This window comes from Paramacrobiotus metropolitanus, unplaced genomic scaffold (genome assembly GCF_019649055.1).
Source record: "Paramacrobiotus metropolitanus isolate TYO unplaced genomic scaffold, Prichtersi_v1.0 Parri_scaffold0000018, whole genome shotgun sequence".
NCBI classification, from domain to species: Eukaryota; Metazoa; Tardigrada; class Eutardigrada; order Parachela; family Macrobiotidae; genus Paramacrobiotus; species Paramacrobiotus metropolitanus.
This window is the reverse complement of record NW_026570238.1, coordinates 998,796-1,015,945: the sequence shown is the minus strand read 5'-3', so window position 1 is coordinate 1,015,945 and position 17,150 is coordinate 998,796. Positions and strand designations below refer to the sequence as shown.

At 42.5% G+C, this 17,150-nt stretch overlaps 2 protein-coding genes and 1 long non-coding RNA gene across 4 annotated transcripts; 2 read left to right on the top strand and 1 right to left on the bottom strand.

Annotated features, from left to right (window-relative positions):
• The first annotated feature begins 16 nt into the window (after positions 1–16).
• On the top strand, positions 17–3,612 carry LOC129585937 (probable ATP-dependent RNA helicase ddx6). The gene is made up of 13 exons (XM_055478861.1): positions 17–290; positions 477–605; positions 677–751; positions 868–897; positions 962–1,100; positions 1,398–1,423; positions 1,486–1,603; positions 1,708–1,832; positions 1,902–2,024; positions 2,225–2,366; positions 2,430–2,538; positions 2,615–2,670; positions 2,939–3,612. Exons 2-13 carry the CDS (start codon positions 492–494, stop codon positions 3,325–3,327), a joined length of 1,446 nt encoding a protein of 481 aa, XP_055334836.1. The 5' UTR covers positions 17–290; positions 477–491; the 3' UTR covers positions 3,328–3,612.
• A 350-nt stretch (positions 3,613–3,962) lies between these two features.
• Positions 3,963–9,917, bottom strand: LOC129585779 (uncharacterized). Of its 2 annotated transcripts, XM_055478625.1 has the most exons (12): positions 9,781–9,917; positions 8,937–9,315; positions 7,863–8,548; positions 7,638–7,768; positions 7,475–7,552; positions 6,691–7,411; positions 6,412–6,615; positions 5,635–6,124; positions 4,876–5,458; positions 4,559–4,762; positions 4,318–4,488; positions 3,963–4,234 (listed from the first exon to the last, which is right to left on the bottom strand). In XM_055478625.1, the coding sequence occupies exons 4-12, from the start codon at positions 7,672–7,674 to the stop codon at positions 4,056–4,058; spliced, it is 2,667 nt and encodes an 888-aa protein (XP_055334600.1). In that variant the 5' UTR covers positions 7,675–7,768; positions 7,863–8,548; positions 8,937–9,315; positions 9,781–9,917; the 3' UTR covers positions 3,963–4,055. The 2 variants fall into 2 exon arrangements, with proteins under 2 accessions (XP_055334600.1, XP_055334599.1); XM_055478624.1 differs by having other exon boundaries at positions 6,691–7,552.
• A 1,810-nt stretch (positions 9,918–11,727) lies between these two features.
• LOC129585909 (uncharacterized) lies at positions 11,728–15,030 on the top strand. The gene is made up of 7 exons (XR_008690076.1): positions 11,728–11,949; positions 12,068–12,147; positions 12,252–12,334; positions 12,447–12,518; positions 13,096–13,249; positions 13,528–13,599; positions 14,678–15,030. It is a non-coding gene; the product is annotated as an uncharacterized LOC129585909 (long non-coding RNA).
• The last annotated feature ends 2,120 nt before the right edge of the window (positions 15,031–17,150 follow it).

Below are 17,150 nucleotides of genomic sequence, written 5' to 3'. Positions count from 1 at the left end.
TATGTGGTACTTATTTAATCCCACCCTTCGCAAGTTCGCATGCATCCAATAGCTTTCCGTAAGACTGCACCCAATTGTTCGCAAAGCCCTTGCCTAACACGCACGTAACGGAAACTGCAGGCCTGGGATTTCGGCATGGTTAAGATGGAAAGTTGACCAGATTCGTTTCAAATGGAAAATTTCCAGTAGATGGAAGTGCGTTTCATGACGGTTTCGTATCTTCATTGCCTGTTGATTATCCGCATTTCAGCAGTTTAATATCCAGAAGTGCTTGACCTCCACTTTCTTTGGTAAGTTACCGTGAACGGTAAAGTGTGTTTCCCGGTTGCTAAATATCTTTGGAAAGAATTCTAAGCTTTCCCTTTCGAAAAGACAGTTTGTTTTGCGAAATACTTACCTTGTCAGCGACCGGCTCTTACTGAATAATATTTAGCAATGAAACTTTGTGAGTAGAGTTGTCTTAATTTTGTAAATAGAGCCAGAACAGAAACATGGACAATCGACCAATGGGTGCGAATGCCGATCGCTTGCTCAACAAACTGAGCGGACAGAACTGGAAGGAAGGTGTTTTACCACCGCCAAAGGATCCTCGTTGCCAGACAAGCGTCAGTACAGGCTAATGACCTTTGCGATGTGACAGTTTCCGCGTGTGTCTACTGATCGGATGCTTTTGCAGGATGTGCTTAATTCGACGGCCAAATCTTTCGAAGAATTCGGGTTGAAGCGGGAGCTGCTGATGGGATTGTACGAAGTAAGCTGCATGTGATCCCGTTCTTGTGCGTTTCTGCTAAGATCGTTATTATGAATTTCTACAGACTGTTGTAACAACAAATGAAACGGTTTAACCAAAAAGCGATGTGTTTGTAGATGGGATTCGAAACACCGTCACCCATTCAGGTACCTCCAACCGCCGGTCGTATGGTGTATCATGGTAAACCTGTTCGCATCCACGATTTCATAGGAGAAAGCCATTCCGGAGGCTCTGAAAGGTGGCCATGTTATTGCACGTGCCAAGAACGGAACCGGCAAGACTGGTGCTTTCATGGTTCCGGTGCTGGAGAAGATCGACGCGACCGATACTAGCATTGGTCGTCCTCAGGGTAAGTGAGAAAATATCAAGGAATTAGCATTTTGCGTTTAATGTACACAGTGATGTTGTGCTTTGTAATATCATTGCACTATTTATTTGTCGTAAAAATTGTCGAGTGGTATAAATAACGTTACTAAATGAATTTTTACGGTGACCTTTTTATCCGGATTTTAGTAAATCGCGCTTTTGAGCTGGTAGAATAATATTTATTATAGTATCATTAAAGAATACAGAAACTTTTATCAAGTAACAATTGGCGTCGGAAATATACTCGACGAAGTTACTCGAATTTTGTTTTTATTTTCAGCCTTGATCCTGGTTCCAACCCGAGAAGTGCGTATGGTTCTGAGACGATTTGTTTATCAAAAAACTTCATCTGATTTCTTTGCTCACAGTTGGCACTGCAAACTTCGGCTATCTGTATGGCCATGGGAAAACATCTGAATGTCAAGGTCATGGTTTCCACTGGTGGCACGGATCTGATGGAGGATATTCTGCGACTGCAGCAAGTTGGTTAGTCTGCACTGTGTTGGCTGCTGCCTCGCTTATTTCTTCGCTGTGTTTTGCATGGTTTGCGAAATTGAAACAGTTGTACCTGTTTTTTTTTATGCTTGTAGTGCACGTCATTGTGGCTACACCTGGACGTATCCTAGATTTACTGATGCCCAAGATGGACTTCGAAACCGGAACCGAGCATCGTTTGATCAACAGCTCGGCTTGCAACATCGCTGTCCTGGATGAAGTAACGCCGTGCTAACCATCAGGCTAATCTCTATTTTTGTGCAGTAAACATATGGAGCTTTCTGTTTAGGCCGACAAGCTACTCTCGCAGGACTTTGGACAAATGGTCAATCAGATTCTCATGGAACTTCCGTCGGAACGACAGATTCTGTTGTTCTCTGCAACATTCCCCGTTTCGGTCGAGAGCTTCAAGGTAAGCGTGCTCCGTAATTTATTCAACGAAAACGATTTTGAAGTAGATTCTGCACGGTAGAGATACTCGTTCCGTTAACGCACCAGAAATGGTTTTGCGGTTTATATTAGATATAAATAAGTAATCGTTTTCTGGTTTTTTTTGTGAATCAGATAATTTTGGTTTGTAGAAGAAGTGTGAATTTTGTATGCTTATTACAGGCTCGTCTGAAGGCTCCGAAGGTTATCAACTTAATGAACGAACTGACTTTGAAAGGGATTTCCGAATTCTACGTCTATTTGGAAGAAAGACAGAAGGTCCATTGTTTGAACACTCTTTTTTCCAAACTGGAGATTCGCCAAGGTCAGCCACAAGTACATGCTTGCCGATGTCGTCAGCGTTAAAACATTTGTATGTATTTTTCAGCGATCATATTCGTTAATTCCTCCAAACGCGCTGCTCTGTTGGCGAAGAAGATCGTGGACTTGGGATACTCATGCTTCTACATTCACTCTCGGATGAGTCAAGATCATCGGTGCGCAAATTCGTCACCTCGCATACAATATAGCAGATTTTACTATTCATCCTGTTGATGTGGTTTTCATTTGCAGTAACAAGATCTTCCACGACTTCCGAAACGGAGATGTGCGCAATCTGGTCTGCACCGGTAAGGTTATAGCGCTGAATTATCAATAAAAAAACCTTCGGGGTGCAGTTATCTCTCTACGGTTTCTTACGAACAACATCAATGTTGATTTTTCAGTCAGAAACTTTAATAGTGTCGTTATTAAACTGTGAAAATCTGTGATTGAGCGTTGGTGTTCAAGTTTGTTTTAAATACAATACGTTTCTTCGGTTCTATCAATTTGCTATATGCTGCTGAAATTTTGCTTTTGTTTTGTTTTTCTGTATAACTTCCGAATCTAATTTTGTAGATCTGTTCACTCGAGGAATTGACGTTCGTGCTGTGAATGTGGTTATCAATTTCGACTTTCCGCGCATGTCCGAAACCTACTTGCATCGCATTGGACGATCGGGCCGCTTCGGTCATCTGGGCATCGCTGTTAATCTGATCACCGATGCCGACCGCGACAGTCTGCACCGTATTGAACGCGAACTGGGCACGGACATTAAACCTATTCCCAAAGAAATCGACAAGCGTCTGTATGTGGCTGCTTATCAGACCAGCGGCGATGCTGATGAGATTCTCAAGAGTGTTAAAATCAAAATGGAGGAACTGAGTTTGAAGGCTGGACCCGGAATGCCCATCCCGGGAGCAACCGGTACCGCTCAGCAACAATTGGGAATGTCTAGCGCCTGTTAGAAATTGATTTCGGTCAGGTTTCTTGTTTTGTATGCATGTCGGCTACAGCCTCTCTGTTATGCTTTGTATGTTTGCTTTCCTTTCTTCAATTACTTCCGTTTTCCTTGTTCTAATAATTTTTAAAGAATCATTGTCGATATCGTTGCCTTCTAGATTTTATCGTTCGTTACAGTTTTATCGTACTCGTCAGAATCTTTCATGTCCTGCTGTTGTCTAATTTCTACAACTTCGCTCAGCGTTATGCCGGTGCTGTTCTAACGTGGTAAAAACAAATTTCCCTTCGAAGTACGGTACAGTGACGGCACGGTTAGATGTATTTAGAACACTCTTCAACATATAATAAGTAAAAACACTATTGAACTGAACATATACATCTGCGCAGCGAAATGGGCCATTCTGAACAAAAAATACTAGCAACAGGAAAGAATCTGTCCACGAGTGTAGAGAAACATGTTATGTATCTTCTTATGGATACACTCTATCATTGTGCTAATTCCTGTGGTAAATCTGAACTCGTGTTATCTTTACCTCGATAAAAAGTGAAATTCGTGCATACTTGAACACCAGAGATTCCAGATATTTTAATGGCTCGACAGCTATGTCATAATTGCAACAACAATATCACAACATCTCGATACAAAACAAAAGAACAATGCAATCGATACCAAACAAAAGAACAACAACAAAAGACTGCACCATAGATTTTCAGCCGGTTTCTAAAATACCGATTACTGCTTTCCAGAATCATTTAAATCAATGACATCTTCCATGATTAATATACCATGAAAGAATGGAGCCTCTGTTTTCGTTATTACAAAACGATATTCTTTCGACTTCTGGATTTGCTCGAGGGGAAATGTTTTACTGATCAACCATTTCCCTTCTGACAACGATGCCATGACAAATTCTGCAACCAAATTAAATATTACGTATAATTAAATAATCAACAGTCGAATATTTTCCGTAAAAGCAATAACATCTTTAAAATACCATTAACATGGAGCATACTGCTTCGCCATGGCATCTTCATCCATTCTGGTCTCATGGGGCGCAGATTTTCAAGCGGAAGGACTTCCCATTGGCCGAGGTCAATCAAGTACACGGTTGGATCATCCATAGCGCCTTTCTTCTCGTATATAATGGCACGGCACCATTTGTTCACTGTAAAATGTTTACACATTTAAAGAAAACCAGTCGTCTACACCCACTTTACTGTTCTGCTTTGCCTCACTCTCTTTGGATAATGCACAAACGAGTGTGTTCTTTTCAGGGCATTCAATATAGTTTGTCAACAGGGTTGATTTCAACCGGGATGATGGTAATTTGCACTCGCACTGTATTTCACTCATAAATTCATCACTATCTACGGCGTCACTACAGTCCACTTCCGCAGATGATTCCTCGCGCTCCTCCGATTCCTCTGCCTCCTCTGGTTCTATAAAACGCACCGACGAGGTTCAGATAAGATCACGATATGTTTGTCATAACGCAAAATATCATTACCACAGCACTGCAGCAAGAAGACGGTTTGTTAACCAAAATTCTTACCAACTCCAAAGGAATTGTAGCTTCCCAGGAAAGCTCCTAAAATTGTTCGACCATCATGCGCGTTGTCAAACGTATTGGTGACCTCTGCATGTAGCATTTGGTGCTCGTGATACTCCAAGGGCCAATCAACATCCTCTACTCTCAGGTCCATTAAAATATTGTCGTCCGCTGGCAGCTGATCAGCCAGTGGCTGCATTTTATCATCCCATAATTTTACCACGGCTTGTTGTGGAGCTAAGTAATAGAGTGGTTCAAATAATACTGTTTTCTGGACCAGTCCTTTCAGGATGCACCGCAACCGCGAATGGTTGCTGATGTCACTGACACCGCTAACAACACACCACAACGTGACGGATGGCAAGTCCCTCACATTTCCGGGTAACCGGTACAGGTTGTTAAGCCGGGTAACAAAGCGATGGCCAAAATCAAAAAGCTCCACCAAGGCTCGGTCTTCCTTGATTCTGTTGAGGATCATGCCTCGACACATGACACCATTTCGTTCCACCGCAACAACTGAATCGGAGCTATCCTTGTCTAGGGGAATCTTGGCTTTTCCAGCGCTTTCCACGGCTCGTTGGATTTTCTGCAAAGGAGAAAGTTTGTGCAGTTATAATAACTAAGCATTCGGCTGCCGAAAAAGTATCATATCAGCAATTCACAAGAGTGGAAGAATCTACTATCTAATGCTTTTATTGCACTTATAGTACTAATTGTAAGCAGTAAGTATACTAAAGAAAATAACAGAAACTATAGAATTACTTCTAATTCAGTCAGATGCCGGACGTCGACAAGAAGCAGATGGTTAACGGATGAATTAGAACAAATGTGAATAACGACTCCCAAGCGGATTTCCTCCGTTTCTGGCAAATGGAGCGTCTGGAATAGTACTGCAGAGATTTCGACAGGCCTCCGATAGCAAGTATCGTCGAACAAGCGAATTGTCGGCACTGGTTTCAAAGTAACGATCGTTCCCAGATAGTTTCGTTCTTTCAGCATTCTTGACAAATGATTCGCTGTTTCAGTATCATAACGAAATGGGTCCAGGCCAGCAATTTCCGCACGCCAAACGAGGCCCTTGGGTGTAAAAAACTGTTCATCCAGTATACGAATTTCTCGGAGATTCGCACTGTACGTGCCTCCCATATCCACCAAGCTCAGCTCAACAACTGTATTTTCCACTGACAGAACTCTTCCACGCACCCATTCATCGCGTTTTAAACGTACAGCGACAGCCTGGCCAATAAATATCCTGTAGCAATCCAACGGTTTATAATTAACAGTCAATAGCGTCCATCAGGGCGGTGACCATTCAAGATGCATAATCTGTACCACATCTGCGTATTCTAATAACAACCAGATACCGAATCGAATAACTTCTGGTCAGTGTTCGTGTAGAGGCGAAAGTGCAACTTAAGGTGAAATCGAATTACATACAGTACAAAGTACTAATTAATTCCCCACGAAATACGTGAGTCCCAGTCACGATATAAACTTTATGATGACTCCTTAGCGTAGGTGATACAATTACGGCATTACCGCGCGGTCGTGCTGGCTGACCATGGGATACAAGAATAAAATCTTTTCAAGGCATAATTCATTCTGGAAATCTCCTTAGGGCATTTGGCCAAAGGCTTTTTGGAAATCCACACATAACAGGCCGGTGAACGCTTTTCAACCTCTACCACATAGAAATTCAGCAGTTCTCCCGGACCGGCATTTCGCAGCAGACAGTCGTATTCTCTATAAAACAGCAATCCTGAAATATAAAAACCGTACTACGGCATACAAATTTAACAACGCGGAGAGTATGCTTACGTTTCCTTACTGAATCCAACAACTTCAGTTCGTATAGTAGTTCTAGTGGGTTGTTCATAGAGAGCCTTAGTATCGCCTTTTTTTGCAATGGGGACCTCAAGTTTCATCCTCACCGACCGTGGAGTGAACAGAGATAACCGAGCAGGAGCCGGTGGGACAGGGCTCGACGATGTACTGGTAATCTGGCCAGGGCTCAGACGTGCTGTACTCTTACTGGGAGAAGATCCTGGCGAAACCTCTTTTTCACTTTCCAAATGTTTGTCGCTACCGGCAGGATCAAAAGCAAGGGTTTTCCGAAAATTCTCGCTTGGTGTGACAGGCGGACTTTCGTTACTCAGCGTGGATTCACAATTGCTGAAGTCTGCCGTGCCTGCCGATGGACGTTCTTCTGGGTCTGGACAAACTTGTTCGGAATTTTGCGTACACTCACAGTTATCCAAGTCAACTCTGGCCGGTGACAGAAATTCTTTTGATGGTGTGACAGAATCTTCGCTGTTCGGAATAGAGTCGCAGATACTCGAATGATCTGCGTCCGGCGAAAGAAATCCGTCCGTATTTGAAACTATGCTTCCGCTGGTCGATGCACCTTCACAATCTCTAAAGTCATCTGTGCTCGGCGGGAGAGATTCTTCCGTAGACGAAAGTTGAGAAACGATGCCTTCGTTATCCAATGTGCAATCAGAATTCCTCCAATCAAATACGCCAGGTGGGAGAGATTGCTCTGGAGGTAAAACGGTGCTTGCGTTATTCAGTTCATATCTGTATTCACAGTTCCCCCAGTCACCTTCACACAGCGGACGAGATTCTTTCAAAAGCGAATCAGTAGTTTCGTCAAATAATGCAGATTCGATGCTCGAGTCACCTATATTTCAGCAAAGATGTCAGTGTGATCGACGAAGATGTATACATATGATGGCAAAAATTCGAACAATTTCAGCTTTACTCACCACTGGCAGCAGCAGAATGATCCGCATGCAAACTCATTTCTTCCTGACAAACTGGTTCCGTGATGGAAGATTCTTCGCCCAGTTTAACAATGTCGGGACGTTTTACTTTGAGTCGGCGTACTGAGCATTTCCTTAAATTTAAAACAATTCTTATAATAACACAAAATGAGATATCCGATAAGATCAAGCGAAATAATTAGGCAGGTATAACACGAGTTTTCATACAATCTCTTAAGCCAGCCGGCCGTCGGCGTTGTGGCACCCTTCTTTGCTCCTTTTCTGTTTGACAATTTCCTGAGTCTGGGCAAGTCAGTCTTCTTATCGGCAGTAATATTATCCGCCAAATTTCTCGCATCATTAATTGATGCATTAATCGCTTCGGTTTCCGCAACAGCATCCGGACAACTTGATAGCTTGTACACCAGGCGATTACCGAATCCTGCTTTACAAAGGAGATGCGTGCCATCAGAAGTCTCCACATCGCTTTCTGCCTCATTTTCGTTCTCCTGTGCCCTATTGAGCTTTTCGTTGTGATCCAAACAGCCGGAATACTTCCTTAATCCCCGTTAAAGACCGGACGATCAGTTCCCTTCCAGTCACGGGAACTGGATTCCGTCCAAACATGAGGTGATAGGCTGAGTAGCCTCTGTTACACACCGACACCGCCGTGCGCAGGTTATACAGAAAGCATTCTAATCTGGCGTCCCAGTTGGTGGAGTTAGCAGAGATGAGAGCAAGAAAATCGGCCGCAAGACTCATGGGGCTCACTGCCGTTGTCGAGCGGTGCAAAACGGAGCGTCTGGTGTTCTTCATCAAAGGGTACCGTGGAATTGGATTGAGAGGGTCAGCATCGGTCAAAAGCTGCGTTTGCGACGGAGAGAGTTGAGCATCCGAACCGCCGATCATGTATCCTGTAAACATGTGTCCCAATAATATAAAAATCACGTTCAGCACAAATTAAACATTCGTACGTACATCTTCTTTTCGCTCACGAAATTTATTCTAGCTAATCCGCTCTACGTTTTGATTAGGAATATTGATATATGTTCGGATACATAACGCACTTCACCGCGTTCGCATGCGATAAAAAACCACAGTTTTAATTTAATTTACTAAGATAAATGAGCTGATTTAATTTACTAATAAGATAAATGAGCTAATTTAATTTACTAAGATAAATAATAGTTTACCTTCAAAGTAAAAGACATATCAAATCGCCTCGAACACATAAAAGTAAAAATCAAAACGAAAAGCAACATTTACCCAAGTTTTCACGGAGCAACAACAACAATCACATACCGTTCTTATCCAGCGCGATTCCCGCCGTCGTGATTCCCGCATCCGGGCCGCGATCGTGTAGAAGGAACAGCTGATCCATTCCATGCTGCGAATGCTTCAAAAGGACCGTACTCTCCGTGGCAGACTGAATATCACGCTCCAAAAGTTCCCTCAGGCATTCGGCCACTTTCTGGCATAATGCATACGTCTGCTTACTCACGCGGATTTCGCAACGACCAAAGCGAAAGTACAAGGACAGAAGGAATCGAGCGATCCCCTCCGGACTACTGTTCGCGAGAGCACGCGCTTCCGTCCAGTACGTGCAAGTGTCCACGGCGAAGATCAGGCACCGGTTGCCTTCCGAAGTAGGAGCTAAATCGCCCAGCATTTCCACACGGATCTGTGGCGCAAAATATGTAAATCAGCCGAGAATTTGGGATACACAACAATGTACAGACTACTGTCGAGTTGAGTTCTGCTCAGCGACCGCAGAACACTGCTTTGTGTACCAACTTGCTCAAACTCGTTGTTCTCGCTTTTCTCATTTTTCGGCTAAAGTTAAGTACTCTACCGCGCATACATATAAACTTTTGTTTAGACACAATGGCATACAGTAGCTCCTAATATTTAATAAAACGTGCCACGGACGCACAACCACAGTTTTCAAGCCAATCAAAACAATCTGGAGTGTCCGAAAAAACGTGAACCAGAAGCGATGGCAAACGCGTTGCAACCAAGACCGGAAAACGTATTGTTCTCCATGGCGTCATGGTCTGGCCCTGGTCTGACTGACCAAACTCGCTTTCAACAGCATACGCCATACAAATCACACAAACCACAACTCTGTGACACTTTTAAACGTTACCTTCTTCCATACGTTAGGCAGTATCGTGGCATACACAAAGAGGCTCTCCATGACATTTCAAAACACGCGGAAACATGTTAAACTTGCATCATCAAATAAAAATTAATGTACGCAAAAAAGCTTGAATTTTACACAAAACTTGCATCTGAGTGGTAAATTGTGAAAGAGCCAAACCTTTGCGCATGCGCCATGCATGCAGGTCTGACCGTTTTGACATGTCAGGCGAAAAACTTTCGTCACTGCTGACCGGGAGGCGGCTAACGCGTTTCGGTGTTAGGGAACACCGCCTCCCCCGTTGATACGAAGTTCCTTGTACTCCAATGATACTAACCGGCACTAACATGACCAAACTCACCGAAAGCCATTTGCTTTTATTGGTCTGGTTTAATTCGAATTTTTTTTTGCTTTTCCTTTTGCTTTGCTTTTTATTTACTTGCTTAGTTTGGCTCAGCTTGCATCTACCCCCTACAGATGAGAAGGAAACACCAACGCCTTGGCACCTTTTGTGATTCTGAAATTTACGATTATAATTATAAAACTTCAGTGCCTAGAAAACTTCGCTATCCAGAGTTATCAGTGGAGAGCAGGGTGGCCAGTGGTCAAGGACAACCGGCAGTTGTCACGTAATTTTTCACCTTGTCAACTGACAACTAAACTTTTAAGTTAGAGCGAATAAGTGAGGAAATACATACCATGCATTCCTGGTGTTGAAGACAGCACCGCCGGCCTCTTATTTAAGCCATCTTAACTTTTATATACAGCAGTTATTTGCTTCGAAAATATTTTAATACGAATGTGCGCACTTAATAAACCAGCCAAGGAGCAGTAAATCTTAAGAAGCAAATAAAGAAAGAACCACTTAGATAATTAGAACAAAAACATCGTTATATGTAGCTTGTGTCATAAAAGAATCGCAACGACCAGCGAATCGGTACGCTGCCGCAGGCAAAACCCGGTTGCCAAGGTTGACCTTGCCAATGTTGACTTTGCAAAATCTTGGAATACACCTGCTGCCCTAAAATTACGGATGCATATAAAACAACGTCCATTTAGCTACACACAACTTTTGCACACAAATGACAAATCCATATGTGTTGTACCTGCACTTTCTACTGTAATAATTACCCGGTTCTACGGCAAGCAATTTTTTGACGTGCTTTAGACATCGTCGGAGCACAACACGCCGTCTTAAGAACGGCATGTTTCAGTATACTTATGGAGCCCCTTTTTATGTACATTTTCACGTCTAAAATACTTGGTTTACGGAACTATATTATGGCTTTTTGAAACTCAAAAAACACCCATCCAAAGGACATCTTTTGGATGAAGAAGACATGGGCGCTTTTTTCATGAATAGAACCGGGTTATATTCTCTTAAACTATGTAGCACTAAAGTCAGACGCGCTGCGGATAATTATTTTTCTATGGGATTTAATTTGTGTGTCTCAGTAAATTACACCCACATAGTAGAGTGACCAGCGTTTGGGCGCCAAAAACACCCCAGGGGGCCGCGCAGTAACACCTGCCGGCAATTATCTATATAATTAAATTTAATTTAATTTAAACAATAGATATACGCAATTTATACTAATTTAATTAGATTACGTAATTCATTAGCTTAAACAATGGCTAATTTTTAGGTTTTTAATTAACGAAATAAAAAATACTAATTTAACTAAAAAACACACTGTACATACAAAAAAAACTAACTGTACATAGAAAAAACTAACATTACGTAATACTTACGTATGTACATATGTACACATAAAAAAGCGCGCGCTGCTAGCAGCGCCACCTTACCTGTGCGTGCGTGCACGGTATATGGGCGCTGCGCGCACAAAGACGCTTGTCTCGGCTAGCGTCTTGAAGACGCTATGCACACGGCGTCCATCTCACAACGCCATTTCTTGGCATCGAAAAAATTCTAAAAATATTAGAATTGAGTTCCCTAAGAACCCCCGCGTTTTATCCCCGATATCCCGCAAATCCTCCTTGGATTTTTGTCCCTCGCTGAGTGTGGACTGTGGAGAGTGTGTGTGTTGTGTGGTCTCTGTTGGTTTGTGGTTTTTTGGCAGTCACAAGTGCCTTTTGAGGTGGAGGAGTCTGTGCTGCAATCTGGCAGCCATCGCATCGCCGTTTCACGCGTGATTCCTGCGTGCTGTCGCTAAAGTAAGTACCGTATGTACTTTTTATAAATATTTATATAATAGTACGTGCCTGCGTGTGTGGTTTTTGTACATTTGTACATTCGTGCGAATGTAAATGTTTTTTCTCTGCTGCATTGCAGATATTGTCTGCCCGTCGTCGGACAATTTGGCCGTTATCGCGCAGCACCAGCGCTCGTGTTCCCGTAGTTCAACGCGATACGTAAGCGCATATATTATTTTAAAATTAAAAAAAAAATAAATAAGAATGCTGGGCATTAGTTTTTTGTATAGGTTTGTACAAAAATTTGTGTTTTTCTGCTGTAGTGCAGATATCGTTTGCCCATATCGGACGCGTTGGCCGTCGTCACGCTGCACCAGCACCGTCTCTCTCCCACATCAGCCTTAATGTAAGCGGTAAAATTTGTTAAAAATGAATAAAAAAATTTAAGAGCACTGATTTTTTGTGCGAGACGTGTACGTGAACAGCGCTGCCAAGCTGATATGTGGGGATTTTTGCAGAAATCCAGCCATCATTGGCCGTCGTCGTGCTGCACCATCACCGTTTTCCCGTATTGCCCAGATTTCAGCGAGGTACGTAAACGGGGATTTTTATTAAATTTTAATAAAACATAAAGCACACAGGCCAACAGTTTTTGTAAATTGTACATATGCACAATGGTTTTCTGTGCCGTATTTTGCGCCTGCCTGCAGAAACTTATTGGCCACCGTCAGCGCTGCACCAGCACACTAAAATTTTTGCTTTTCCACACTGATCGAGTGTGGAAAAATATAGTAAAATTATAAAATTATAGAAACTGTGTGTGCAAAGGATTTCGCACATAATTACATGTGTGTGTGTAAATACGAAAAAGCTAATTTTAACAAAAATACTACGCAAACTAGCGCTTCTCTGTTCGAACACGCGTACTCGCGCTTTGTGCGTGCTGAATTTGTTCGCACGCGTGCGGTTAATGATTTGTCGATCGTAAATTCGAAATAATAAAATAAAACTACTGATTTCATCGATATAGCCGTGCACCAACACCGTGTTTCCGTAGTTTAGTACGCTAATTTTTTTAAAATTTATGAGAAATTCCACAGCTGTTTTTGGTAAGCGTCTGTGTACATATTATGTGCATATTGTACAGTGCGGGTTTTTCTTCTGCAGGCTCACCCATCACGAGCGCGTCATTCCCCCGCTGTGAAACCATTTCATCCCACGGTCTGCCTTGTGTGCCACCCATTCTGTCGGTACTATTCCCAGCGTCGAAGTGTAGTGCCGCACCCAGCCTTTCGGCACTGTGCAGCGTCTCACAGCTAACGTGAGTAATAATAATAATTATTTAAAAATAAATTGCACCAACACCGTGTTACCGTAGTTCAGTTTTTAACAATAAATAAATAAAGCGTTTTGTTTTCCGGTTTTGCCAGCACCATGTTGCCGTAGTTGACAGTGAATCTTTGATTTAATTTCTTAACATAATAATTCTTCACTCTCGTACATTTGTATGTACTTTTAAATGCCTGCATTTCTACATATGTACAGATTTCATATATACAGCGAAATCCAATAAAATATTAAGAACTCGCATTAATACAGATTAGCCTTTGCACAAGCGCGCCTGCATTTCCTTACCACTCCGGACTTCGCGAAGCACCCGCAATTGAAAATGTAAGGTTTAAAATAAATTTATACTGCCGTGTGATACCGTCTGCGTTGACGTGCGTGTCCGCTTATGCGTGTATTAACTGCAATCAATAATTTCATTAAATAATAATTTAATAAAATTACCGGAAAATTCCGTAATAATTCTTATTTAATTTGATTAATGTGCACGCTCTTAATAATATTTTACCCGCATACCGTTTATTGGTTAAGCCGATATCAGCTGTTTTTCCGTACTGTTCATCATTGCATATCGGTGTTAATGGTTGTATGTATGCTTGTACGCTTTCAATATCATCGTTTTAATAAAAATGAATGAATATTACCGAGTAATTTTTCCATGCTTTCATTGTATTATTTTATTAAATAAGTTCAGTATTCATAATATTATTTCCATATGTGCCGAATTTTTGTGGACCGGTATTATTTACGTGTACATGCAAGTACTATTAATGGTGTACGTGTTGCCTGTGAATGTTCATCTCTCGTGTGCGCACTAATTTAATCACGACAGTACATATGCACATCAAAGTATGCAAATACACAGCGTGCATTAGTGTAGTAAACAGCCAAGTATAATTAGGTGATATAATAATAATTAGATGATAATTTTACTTGTATTCAAGCAAGTTAATACAAGCATTGTTATCATTCACAGTAATTATTCTAACTTTAGCATACTAGCGTTAATAAATGTGCAAGTAAAGCTAAGTAATTTCTTCATACAGATTATCACAAATGCAGTCGCAACGAATTAGATGAGTTACTCAGGCGCGAAGTTTTTAACGGTTTTCTTTTGTTAATCGATCTGTCAGCATCCCGCAGCGATAAGTAGGGCCAAGTGTTACGATTCCAGCTTTAACTTTATGCATTTTCAGCTGCGCTTTTTCATCTGGTTTATCGATTAACTAATTTGAATAACTGTTTTTTCTCTTGTCAGGTATAAAGTATGTCTGAAAAAACTTTCAAAAAAAATTTCATAAAATTAAAATTTCGATTTTGGTACGCAACTTAGTATTAACGTATTGTATTGCATCAGAAGTGCTTACCAAATTCGAATTTTTTTAAAAAATACTTTTTCTAGATGGACGTTCGTAAGAAATATCAAAGGAAGCAAGCAGGCCTTAAGCCTGAGTCGGACAGAGAGTTTATTGATCGTATGGAAGCGCAGTCCGCTGGTAACCCGCGCTCGTATGTGCGAGCCCGTGTTGTTGCGGAAAAAGATCTGGAAGACCTATCGGATGATGAAATACTATCAGAGCATCGTAAGGACGAACGATTTGTTCAGCAAGGGTACCGGCTGTCTTTTGACAGCGATTTCGATGAGCACGGCAATGTGTTAATGCCGGATCTGTCGCGTCCTGTCGACTACGAGGCGGAAATCCCAAGCAACCTTTCAGTCAGTGAGACGGTGCGGAGCCATCTCATTGTACTTATAAGCGCTTCAAAGTGGTTCTGTTCAATGAACGCAAAGGATTTCTATCATGTGGATGAAAATTTATTAACTGTCAAAAAAATTGTCGGGTGCTTGATAGAAGAGCACGGCAGTGTTAACGCCCATAAGGCATCTGCAGTTCTGAAGTATTGCGCCCAGCTTGGTGGGATGAAGAAGGAGATGTTGCTTAAAAATCTGAAACGCTGATGTGTTGAATAGCTAAGAAGAGTCCTGCTGTGAGCATTTATCGATGATGCTGGCGAGTAATCCTTATTTGTATACGCTTGTATATATATCGTTTTCAAGGCCAGGTGGCATCAGTTATCCAGGTGCAGTACGGCATACTGTAGGCGTATCACGGAGTTTCTAAAATGACCAATCTGTGCACAGTAATAGTGACCAAGTGGCACAGTCGTACGGCCGCAATCGGTAATACACATGTGAATCGTACATACATACACAGATCACTGATTCAGCACTGCGGTCAGCATTCACACATTCTTCCCGCTCGGTTATTACATTCATTTCAAAATTTGAAAGTGAGCAGTTCATTTTAAATCTGGAACGCTACCATTTTGGACAATATTTTCGAACGTGTAGACTTTTGATCTGTGCTCGTACGCTATGTCCAGTTTTAAGTTATGGCCAGGCCGAAGCAACCCCGCACTAGAACTGCAAAGGACACTTTGCTCTTCCGGGCGTTGGTTAACTCCTACGCTGCACGACTATCTTCTTCCCACACCGGAAGAGATGTCGAGCTGCTGCGGGTTATACTACAAGCTGTTTTATCCACAAGAGGAGCAGTTGCACGGCGCTTTCTCCAAAGAGCGCTCAGTCCTTATGTTGTTCGGTAACCCCAAGTCACCGCTTTGTTTCTCGCTGAGTTTTTACCAGGAATTCGAAGAGACGGTTTTTCAAACCGGTTTCGATCGTCTTACGCACTCCATTGAAGATTGTTTCGTGCATCTTGTCCCTGTTCGTCCGGACAACTGTCCCGTTTACGCTGAAGTTATCACATCGCAGCAGCTCGGTTATTTGCTGAAGTATTACACAGAATTCAACCGTGTAATACTTGATCCGTCAAATTATCAGCGTATTACCGCAATTCTTGGACCGGCGCCGAAGAAGCAGGAGTATCCCCCGTATGGCATGTTTGGTTGCGACGTATGGACTGTCGATAACCAGGTCCCATTTGTCAATAGCAACGCCGACATGTACGATCCCATTCATGCCCTGGAACCGACCCTGAATTTCCTAGACGACAAAGAAATGGATGAAATCCTCAAAGACCTGGCCAGCGACACTGAAAACAAAGAAAACCAGCCGGATGTGTATGTTCAGTCTGGATCTGGGCAGGTTTCGGACACGCCACCACCATCTCCGAAACGCCGTCAAGCTCCGAATGCGCCCGAGAAGTCGAAACGCCGTCGGTTTGTGCAGTCGAAGCTCACTCAACCATTCATTTCCCATCCGAATGCCAAGTATCCAAACCTGGGTGAGTTATTTTATAATGAAATTCAGTAAAATTCTATTGTAATAGAAAAATTCGATTTTGGTATGCAACACTGTTTACATGTGCAATTATGCGGCAGTATTGCTGACTAAAATCGATTTTTTAGCGCACCATCAGCTGCATGCTGCTAACACCTATGCAACTGGTCCAAGCAGTGCACTTGACTTTTCGTGTCCTTCCGGCGGGTTTTTTGGTCAGCCGCAGAACGATTGTGTCCCATCGGGTTCAGGATACGTGAACCAGAACGGCGCATACCTTCCGGCGCAACAAGTTCCTAACTACGGCATGGGTCTGAATGGTGGTTTTCGATCGGCATCCGATTTATACGGTAAGATACTGTACTGTCTGTGGAATCTTGCTGTTAGAGTTGTACAGTCGTGGTCCATTGGTAGGCGAGAACCGATATACTGGTTCGCCGGCCCTGGTGGAATACCCGCAACCGCCGATGTACCAGCATCAGCCGTCACGTGTAGATCAACTGCAACAGCAGCGTCAGGAAATGGAGCATCGGTTCGTTCAAGATTTCGTCAACAACGTTCCCTCAAGTCACTATGATCAGCTGAATATGGCACCACCGACACTGTCAGTTTCCGTCCGCATAAACAGTAC